The 10,882-nt window shown below is 40.0% G+C and overlaps 1 protein-coding gene across 1 annotated transcript in view; it reads left to right on the top strand.

The window, feature by feature from the left end:
- The first annotated feature begins 1,055 nt into the window (after positions 1 to 1,055).
- Positions 1,056 to 10,882, top strand: part of LOC123880351 (protein bric-a-brac 1-like) — a 398,185-nt gene continuing 388,358 nt past the window's right edge. Inside the window, exon 1 of the mRNA XM_045928448.1 lies at positions 1,056 to 1,769. Within this exon, the coding sequence (XP_045784404.1) occupies positions 1,125 to 1,769 (645 nt within the window). The 5' untranslated portion in view covers positions 1,056 to 1,124. The remainder of the gene's footprint in view (positions 1,770 to 10,882) is intronic.

Genomic DNA, 10,882 nt, shown 5'->3' with positions numbered 1-10,882 from the left:
TGAAAATTTAAACACATTTTACTTACCTAATTATTTTTTAATTATGTACCTAACCACGGTTTTCGGATTTATTCCTTTACTTGTGCTATAAGAACTACCTACCTGCCAAACTTCATGATTCTAGGTCAACGGGAAGTATAGGTACCTACCCTGTTGGTTTTCTTGACAGACACGACGGACGGATGGACGGACTGACAGACAGACAGACAGACAACAAATTGATCCTATAAGGGTTCCGTTTTTCCTTTTGAGGTATAGAACCCTAAATAGGATAGAGTCTCGATTTTTCGCGGTTCAGATGCCATTAAAGGCCCCTTAGGGGCATCTGTCCTCCATATCCATAGGCGAAGTATTTCTCAGAAAAAACTGATCCGAATCGCCTCAGTCTACCCTAGGCCTAAAAATAAAACTATGTCTAAAGATAGAGTCATCCTTGAGCCATCATTAGAATGGATCCAAGGATGACTCTCCTTACTTATTGTGAAAAAGAGGATAATAACGTTAGAATGTTTAGAGATTTTGTGCTACAAGCAAAGCAATAGTAAGTAGGTAGGTAAGTAGGTACCTACCTAAGTAGGTAGATACCTAGGTAGGTAGGTAAGCAGGTATAGGTAAGAGACACATTGAGCCACTTTTTATGCAGGCATAATCTAAACTCTGAGATTTCTCCATAATGCTCTCAAAGATCTGTGAATCTGCTTATCTGCACTTGGTCTGGCACGTGGTGGACTATATCTAAACCCTTGTAAGTAATTAATTCTGAGAGAAGACCCGTGCTCTGTAGTGAGCCGGCGATGGGTAGATCACGCTGGCACGTCGCCACTACCTAGGTCCGCTAGAGCACTAGAGAGGGCGTGCTAGAGCTGCACGTTTTGGGCGCGCGGGCGTGCTCGGCGTGCGCGGGCGTGCGCGGGCGCCGCGAGATCGATGCGGGCGCGGGCGGGCTGGGGCGGTAACGAGGGCGGGGCGGGCGGCCATTCGCTCGCGGCGCGCCCCGCCCCCGGCCCCGCCCGCGCGCCCCGCCGTCGCTCGCCACCGCTCAGTGGCTCGCGAGTCGTCGCCCGCGGTGTTCGCGTCGCGTCATATTCCCGCGTTGTTGCAGATGCGAGCTCGCCGCCGCTAGCATGCCGGCCGAGGAGGAACCCGCGGCGATGGACGGCCGGGACGCCGCCGACGGCTCCCCGCAGCAGTTCTGTCTGCGCTGGAACAACTACCAGACCAACCTCGCCACCTGCTTCGACCAGCTGCTGCAGACCGAGTCCTTCGTGGACGTGACGCTCGCGTGCGAGGGCCGCAGCCTCAAGGCGCACAAGGTGGTGCTGTCCGCGTGCAGCCCCTACTTCCAGACGCTGTTCATGGACAACCCGTGCCGGCACCCGATCATCATCATGCGCGACATCAAGTACTGCGACCTGAAGGCCGTGGTGGACTTCATGTACCGCGGCGAGATCAACGTGTCGCAGGACCAGATCACGGCGCTGCTCAAGGTGGCCGAGATGCTGAAGATCCGCGGGCTCACGGACGTGAGCGGCGAGCACGCCGTGCTGCGCGCGGGCGGCGGCATGGAGGCGCGCGCCGCCAAGCGCCCGGGCAGCCGCGAGGCAGAGTCGCCGGGCAAGGCGCGGCGGCGCTCCGGCGAGCGCGAGGCGCCCAGCCCGCGCGCCTCGCCCGCCGAGCTGCTGCACGCGCCGCCCGACGCGCCCGCGCCCATCGCCGACGACGTGGACATCCGCCCCGGCATCGCCGAGATGATCCGCGAGGAGGAACGGGTGAGTCCTCTCCGCCACACTCCGCTCGTCCGCACTCCGCACCCCGCACGCTCGCCCCGCACCCGCTTTTCCCGCCGCTCTCCCCTATTTCGCAAACTTTTGCAATTAGTGTACTTTTATTTTTTGATGTTTTGTATCGAAGCTCTACACTCAACGCCGCCTTTTAGAAGTAGATGCATAATAATCATCATTTGCGGAATTTTGATACGATCTATTGCAGTGATGTAAAACAACTGATAAATATTTTATTTAGGTCCTAAGTAATTCTCAGGTAGGTAAGTACCTAAGTAGGCACTATCTACTTAGGTGTTGAAATGCAAAATAAAATTAATCAATGCAATTATTAAATTAACGTGCTTAGTTTGCGACTAATAAAATATTTTTTGCAATTCATGTGTGAATAAGGGTGCCCATTGTCCATACGTAGATATCCTACAAAAATAGAAAAAAAAAACAAAATAGGGAATAGGAACGAAAGAGCTAAGAAAATGTGCTAACAAGGATGACATAGTTGCAAATCGCGTTTTGAATAGCTGGGGTGATTATAATAATAAAATGTATGTGCTATAGACAATAATAATAATTATTAGGTCTATCATTTTTATTTTTCAATTTCATCGACGCGATAAGATTATCGCTAACTAGGTAGGATACCTATTACAGCCAGCCTGTCTAACTAGCTATACCTAACAAAAAAATTGATAACTTTCCTTCCAATATTTTAATTTTTATACAACAATACAAAATTTTAAACATTTTTTTTTAAATAATACCTATTAACAAATTAATTTCAATAATTAGCATTTAGGTACCTACTTAATTTAGACTTATTAAGCTCAATTTAAATAATTTGAGAACTACGTTCATATATTGAAGGATCCGCATTAGTCTTAGGCAATAATCAAAATAAATTCGACTCTATAACTCTGTGATAAGACTGAGATCGCTTTGTGAGGGTTAAGAAGCTCAGCTGTTTGGTGTGATAGGTTCGTAACATTGTCTCACCCTTCACCGCGCCTTAAGGCAGAAACAGACGTGCAATTTAATTGTTAGACGACGATTTAATATAGCTGTAACTTTCAATTTGTGACGTTTTATATAGAGTCCGCACAAAATGACTTCTCGCGTGCCATTTTAACTCTATCGGTCAACTGCCATGTGAAAAGTACGGTTCACCTTTAGAATAAGGACTGAAATCGTACTTTAGCCAATCATACATCATTTACATTTGAAATCATACATTCATAAATAAAGTCATTTTTAACGCATTATAGTTAACCTTAATGAAACCGGCCAAGTGCGAGTCGAACTCGCAAACGTAGGGTTCCGCACCATCGTACGAATTATAACAATAATATTATGTATCTACATACTTTTAAAATGTTTTTTAATTGTTTGGAAGCCATTTTGAAGTTTACCATTTTAGTTTTTATTATTTTTGTTGTAGAAGCAATAGAAATAGTTACGCTCAGTGAAAATTTCAACTCTCTACCTATTACGGTTCATGAGATACGTTAAAAACTTTTAATTTACAGCATATTAGTAAGTAATAGTCGGCCTAATAGGCAGTTAACTACTTGCTTTTCTGATTTAAAACACTAAAATATATTTAATTAACTTCTCACTCTTCGTGATATAAGTTTTTACTTAATTAAATTAAAAGTTATATATTGAGAAATCACAATCAGCAGTTATTAGTGGCAGGTATAACACATAGTTAAATAACCATAAATATAATGAAGATATTAATTTATTAAATAATGTTTATTTTGAAGAAATTAGATGTGTTTACTATTACTATTTTAAATTAGTAAATGTACCAGCTACAGCATTAATAAAAAAATGTAGAAAATAAAATAATCCAGGTGACAATAACTCATGAAAGTAGGCATTTATTACAAAAATTACAAAATTTAATGGCAGTAGGGTATTTAGGATTTTAATTTTGAAATCTAAATAGTTTTCTGGTACTCTTCTATAGAATTAAACTATAGATATATCTACCCAGTAGCTTATTGGTCCACCTAGGGATTCGAACCCGGCTCCGCAGCAGAATGAGTTGAAATATTATTGAAGCCTACAAATTTGGAGGAGCTCCAATCATAATAATGTACTTATATGTAAAAATATAGATTATACTTTACATAAATACGTAGTTACGTATGTAAAGTGAAGAATAATTAGGACATTTGGTTCACATATTTTGTTGAGTGCCATCTATGTTCTACTTTCGTGCCTTTTAAGGGTTTCGTACCCGAAAGGTGCCCACGGAACCCTATTACTAAGCCTCCGCTGTCCGTCCATTCATCCGTCTGTCTATCAGCGGGCTGTACTTATCTCGTGAACCGTAATAAGTAGAGTATTGAAATTTTTACATACCTAATATGTCTTTCTTTTTCTGTTATAACAATAAATAGTAAAAAATTTGACCTCGTCTGCGAGGTCTACGAGGTCAAAATGACTGATTTTTTACTATATACCTAGGTACGCCGTATAGTATTAAAGTAACAATATGGTATTATGCGTCATTGCAGAAGTTATAAAATATAGTAATAGGTACTTAATTGCATACAAAATGAGTTCTCACGCACCATTTTAACTTCTTGTGTCAACGGTTATGTCAAAAGTACGATTTTAGTACTTATTTTAAACGTAAACCGTAATTTTGACATGACAGCTGACACAGAGTTACAAAAAGGACTATGTATACCAAAATTGAAACGCGTTCTTACCTACGGCCGGCCGTCTGGTTTTACCCTTAGTTTAGTTCAATCGGCAGGACGGGTGGCTATTCTTTTATTTGTTGTGTAAATATTCTGCCCAGTGAAAAAGGGTCCTAACATTTTTTGTTACGAGACAAACAATTTTATTTTTATACTTAACATTTTTTCCTGCAAACGTGATAGTTTTTCTAGAAACCCAAGCTCTACCCGAGCTTCTAATCATCATCATCATCATCAACGGATAAACGTCCACAGTCCACAGGACATATAGGGACACGCCACGGTCTTGACTCTTGCGCCGCCTGAATCCAGCGGCTCGCTGCGACTTTTTTGATGTATGTTCGCCTGGTGGAGGATATTCCAACGCTGCGCTTCCCTTTGCGAGATCGTCATTCTAACTAAGCTACCAATAGCTTACACATAGCTCTTTACATAATATTTTGTTCAATAGATGGTTAATACTACTGGTGATTTTTAGGGCTCCGTACCTCAAAAGGAAAATCGGAACCCTTATAGGTTCACTTTGTTGTCTGCCTGTCTGTCTGTCAGTCTGCCTGTTTGTCCATCGTGTCCGTCAATAAAACCTATAGGGTACCTACTTCCCGTTGACCTAGAATCATGAAATTTGACAGGTACCACAGGTAAAGGAATAAATCTGAAAACCGTAAATTTGTGGTTACAACACAGACAAAAAAATTAAAATGTGTTTTAATTTTCAAAGTAAGATAACTATACCAAGTGGGGTATCATATGCAAGGGCTTTACTTGTACCTACATTCTAAAACAGATTTTTATTTATTTTGAAGCATAATAGTTTTTGATTTATCGTGCAAAATGTCGGAATAATAACCGAGTACGGAACCCTCGGTGCGCGAGTCTGACTCGCATTTGGCCGGTTTTTTACCTAGGTAGAGTCAAAGCTAAGATGCACCCGTCCATTGTCACTTATACTGGCGAGTGCAATTCTAGCTTTGTCGATGTTTATACAAATTATAATCCCAAATAGTTTTTGAATAGGAAAGTCAATGTGACCTTGACCTATCAACTGTCACTTGAAAAGTAGTTAAGTGAGTCAAGTACCTACCATTTGTTAGGACAATTAATTTTACACAATAAAATGTTAAAGTGAAACATTTTCCATGTGTTACTTAGTCCGCGTGGTCTACACAAACTTTAAACCCCTATTATATCCCCTTAGGGGTTGAATTTTCATAAATCCTTTCTTAGCGAATGTCTTCGTCATATTCGTCGTATCTAGTTGCAGGCCCACAGCCCGATCCATCCAGTAGTTTGAGCTGCGTGTTGATAGATTATTAAGTACATACCTACCTAGTTCGGCAGCTGCATTACGGGAGTGCGGGACGTCCCCATCCTGATTGCCAGCTCGGTCTGTCGCGGACTCTATACCTATGAGTATTAGTTGGTGCTACTTACTTATTGCTTCTAGGTATACCTACCTACTAGGAATTCTATGGTAGCAAAATTTTACATTTCGAATAGGTAACAACAGCTACATTATATACCCATTGTTCTTTAATGTAAGAGTAATTTAGTATTTGCAAACTAAAACTGGGTCTTTCTAACAAAAGGATATTGTTCCGCCACAATTAGCATTGCAATAAGCATAGATAAGTGAATGTTTGTGCTATTGAGTTTAAAATTAACAGCGTTTCGAAAAATTGTACTTACCTAAACTGTTAACAATCGCTTTTGAAGTTTTAGTTTTATGCTCCCTTTGTTTTTTTATGAGTGTTGCAACTGGGTTGGTGGAATTTCGGCTTAGTTCTAAGTTTTAGCACGGTTTTAGTGCGTAGAAGAATAGGTACCTACTTACCTAGATGAATAGCAGAATTTCATTTTTCAATTTAACAGTAAGACACAAACTAATAAACTGGCCGCTGGCCGCCTTAACCTTAAAGGTCGTAGCTCACTTACACGACACAGCTCCCGTACGGTGAAAGAATAAACCTTCAAATATGGGCTTAAAGTCGTACTCTGTTAGTAGGTACTTACATACATTTTACAGTGACAACATACAATTTGCAAACAACGCAAAGCAAGCGAGCTAGCTGCAATCTAGCCACTCGATGGTTGACGTCTCGCTTACCACGCGCTTCAAGCCAGCGGCCCACGTGTCTACAGCATGCGGGCAACTCGAGCAAGTTGAAACGTGCGCAGTAGGGAGACACCGTCATGGCCGTAGCCAGGAATTGGTTTCCGGGGGGTTTTTATCCGGGTCTTAACCGAATCTTTTCATGAGAAAAATTCTTTTGCTCGACTTGACGGGGTGAATACCTGGTTGGTTAGTGGAATTTTGCTTTCAATTTGACAGCAGGATAGAATACAAAAAGAAATAGGAGCGCGAGCGTAGCGAGCGCAATTTTTTTTTGTTTAATACATATAAAAAAGCTCAGCCGTGACAAAATTTTATGTTTTAACGCACCTCACTCTACTTTTCTGATGTGTTTATCCCGGAAAAACAAAGGGTTCTCAGGTAATTTTCGAAAAAGTAAAACCGTGTGGATGAAGTTCCGGGTACCGACGTATATATATTATAACAACAGCGCGAGCGAAGCAAGCGCGAAATTTTTGATATATTTACAAAAAAATATATTAATACCTAATAGCAAAAGATTCAGAGATAGCTTACATCCCATGGGTATTTTGTCCCAAAACATCAGAGTTCCCACGGGGTTTTTTAAAACCCAAATAAATGTGAACTAAGTAAGTTGCGAGCATCAAACTAATACAATACAAAAGCATCATACAATTATGTCCATACTAGGTAGGTACCTAATATTATAAATGCGAAAGCGTGTCTGTCTGACTATCTGCCAGCCCTTCACGGCACAGCAGTTTAACCGATTTTGATGAAATTTGGTACTTACAGCGTCAGCTTACATCCTGGGGAAGGACATGAGCTACCCGGAAAATTAAAAAGCTCCCACCTCCTCCCAGGGATTTAAAAAAACCTAAATACACGCGGACGAAGTCCTAGCCATCATCTTCATCTAGTTCTTTATAAATTATGAACTAGGTAGGTAGGTACAAGTGGGAGTAAAAAATCTGCGCCTATTTCGTTCCCGAAACTCAGTTAGAATATCTAATAGGCTTTAGAAAGAGCGCCAATTAATGTTTCATTTGCTTTGCATGTAAAAGTAGTGAAGTGACTTTTGAAAGTTTAAAAGCGACTATTTCGATGTCGGTTGTCTGCTGAACTACTGTCTCTGGGCCGTGTACATATACCTACCTAATTATTTTCTGTAGGTATACCTAGTAGGTAACTGTGATAGCCTAGTAGTTAAGTTGTGGGCCTCCTATTTGGTTTGGGGTTCGATTCTTCACTTCTAGCTTTTTGTGTGCATTTTAAGAGATGTAACCATGCGCGTGGTTTTCTAGTTTTCTGTAAAAATTGCCTAGTTTAAAACCTACACGGGCTCAAAGATTTAGGTACGTACCCATAGTCCGCAACGGGTCTAGATGGGAATCGTGGAATGAGGCGGGGGGACGCCCCGATTGTCATGTCGACCTGTCACGTAGATACTTACTATGGTTAGCTCCCATTTGAATACTATATCCAGTCTAACTCAAGGATGTACCTATGTAGATATATTCTAGGAACTAATAAGCATGCATGGCTGTGGTTTTCAAGATTTCCATTAAAATATTTAATTTCATAGTTACTCGGTCTCAAGAATTTACTTAGATAGAACACTTTATTGCACACAAAAATACATGTAAAGGATCACAACACAGAAAGAAGAAAACAGAAAAAACAATTGTTGCAAAGGCGGCCTTATTGCTTGGAGCAATCTCTACCAGGCAACAAAGGTAGGTAGGTAGGTAGGTTCTTACATGCAAAACTTTAAAACTCTTAAGTAGGCAATTTTTTCGGAAATCTAGCGATTTACAGGCATCTATTTTAGTTTCCACAAAATTCCGTCGAGTTTTATTGGTTAGTATTCAAATGAAAACCAAATTACGTTTGTATGTATAGCGCTGGCGAGAGGTTGATTTCTTTTAAGAAATACCTACTTAAAACTGTAACAATATCAAATACGTGCCTTACTGTATATTAAAACATATGCTACAGCTATAAAAAATATTAAAATAAACAATACTTCATTAGTAAAGCTTTATAAGCGTGAAAGAACACGTGCGACGCGCATTTCAATTAACGTGCGTAATTAAAAAAAACCGGTCAAGTGCGAGTAAGACTCGCGCACTGAGGGTTCCGTACTCGGGTATTTTTTCCAACATTTTGTACGATAAATCAAAAACTATTATGCATAAAAATAAATAAAAATCTGTTTTAGAATGTACAGGTAAAGCCCTTTCATATGATACTCCACTTGGTATAGTTATCTTACTTTGAAAATTGAAACATATTTTAATTTTTTTTTAAATGATGTGACCACAAATTCGCGGTTTTCTGACTTATTCCTGTACTTGTACTATAAGACCTACCTACCTGATAATTTTCATGATTCTAGGTCAACGGGAAATACCTTATAGGTTTCTTGACAGACACGACGGACGGACGGACGGACAGACAGACAGACAGACAAAGTGATCCTATAAGGGGTTCCTTTTTCCTTTTGAGGTACGGAACTCTAAAAAGTAAGAAAAAAATAGAGTATGTACCTATTAGGCTAGTGATTAATTCGCGATAACGGTATATTTTATTATAGTATGTACGATTAATTCAAACGTCTATTTGATTGGACTGATTAGTGGATAGGTACACAAATAAAGTGGAAAAGTTTTATTACTGTATTAGCTAGGTAAAGTTTTAAGGTGCCCACGCACTCGAACTGAACTGCAGCGGAACTGCGCGTCGCGGCAGCGCCCCGCATGATATTCTCTCCAGCCGCGACGCGCGTACCGCGTAGCGCGTCACTGCCGCGCGTTCAGTTGCAGTTCAGTTCAAGTGCGTGGGCACCTTAGTTCGACATACTCACACAATCGACTACCAGAAATTGTCGTAAATCAGTTAGGTACAGCATTATAGGGATATAGGGTGCAGAAATCCTTTGTGGGGTAAGATACGAGTACTACGTAGGTATAGTCTACGCTTTTATAACCATTATTTTTTTAAATAAATACTGTGATAAACAACATTATTTTGTTAAGTCACTATTATTAACAGGGCTCTCTCCGTCACTCGCTTCATACTATCGTAGATATTAGTTTCTATATAAATGTTATATGTCTGCAAAATTTCATGGACTTTGGTTGCTTAGTATTCAAATGAAATTGGAACTACGTTTGTATGAAACGAGTGACGGAGAGAGCCCTCGTAATTCTCAGGAACGGTTCCTTACTATCGTACAAGATCACGTAATTTTTTAAAATTTACATGGCGGCCATTTTGAATTTTTTATTATTTGTTGTTATAGTGGCAATAGAAATGCACAATCTGTGAAAATTTCAACTCTTTCAACCTACTACAGTTCATGAGATACAGCCCGCTGACAGATGAACGACCAGACAGTGCGGGCTTAGTAATAGGATACCGTTACCTTTTTGTACGGAACCCTAAAAAAGAACAACTGTTGAATTTCTTATTCAGTAGACTCTGTTTTCATCACAATCACATTGTCAATAATATTACTAGATATCTTTCTTAGATATTATTGACAAAGTGATTGGAATAAGGTGTAATAATAAGATTGATTGAATAAAACATAGTAGGTATGGCATTTAATGAAATTGATTTTCTAATAGCGATGGTTAGATGCATTCGCATGCGGCGGGGTATTTTTTATCGGTTTAGAAACCTATATTTTATTCTCACGCGAAGTCTAATGTTTGTATAAAAAATGATTAATAGCAACATTGTAGTCTTCGTTGAGGCATGACAGTGAAATAATCTAATACTTAGGGTTACCAGAGGCACTGATATGACTTTTTACCCGACTACGTCAAAGTCAAGATGAAGGGCTATAATTTTAGCTGTATAAGTATGTATGACTGTGTTTTTTGTGGTGCTGAACGTAACAAAAATGCCCTGTACATTCTACATATAAGTTTAACTAGAGGATGCCCGCGGCTTTGCCCGCGTGGATTTCGGTTTTTTTTTTAATCCCGTAGGAACTCTTTGATTTTCCGGGATAAAAAGTAGCCTATGTCCTTCCCCGGGATGTATTCCAAGTCTGTAACAAATTTCATTAAAATCGGTTCAGCGGTTGGGCCGTGAAAGCGTAGCAGACATACAGACAGACAGACAGACAGACAGACAGACAGACAGACACACTTTCGCATTTATAATATTAGTATGGATAAATATAAAATAAATAATAATTATTTTGGTCGCCACGATACGTACAGGTTACCAAGTGTGGAGACCACAAGAAAACGAAATAGTTATAACTTTTTGAAAATAAAGAT

Source organism: Maniola jurtina, chromosome Z (assembly GCF_905333055.1).
Source record: "Maniola jurtina chromosome Z, ilManJurt1.1, whole genome shotgun sequence".
Lineage (NCBI taxonomy): Eukaryota > Metazoa > Arthropoda > Insecta > Lepidoptera > Nymphalidae > Maniola > Maniola jurtina.
This window is presented reverse-complemented; position numbering and strand designations above follow the sequence as displayed.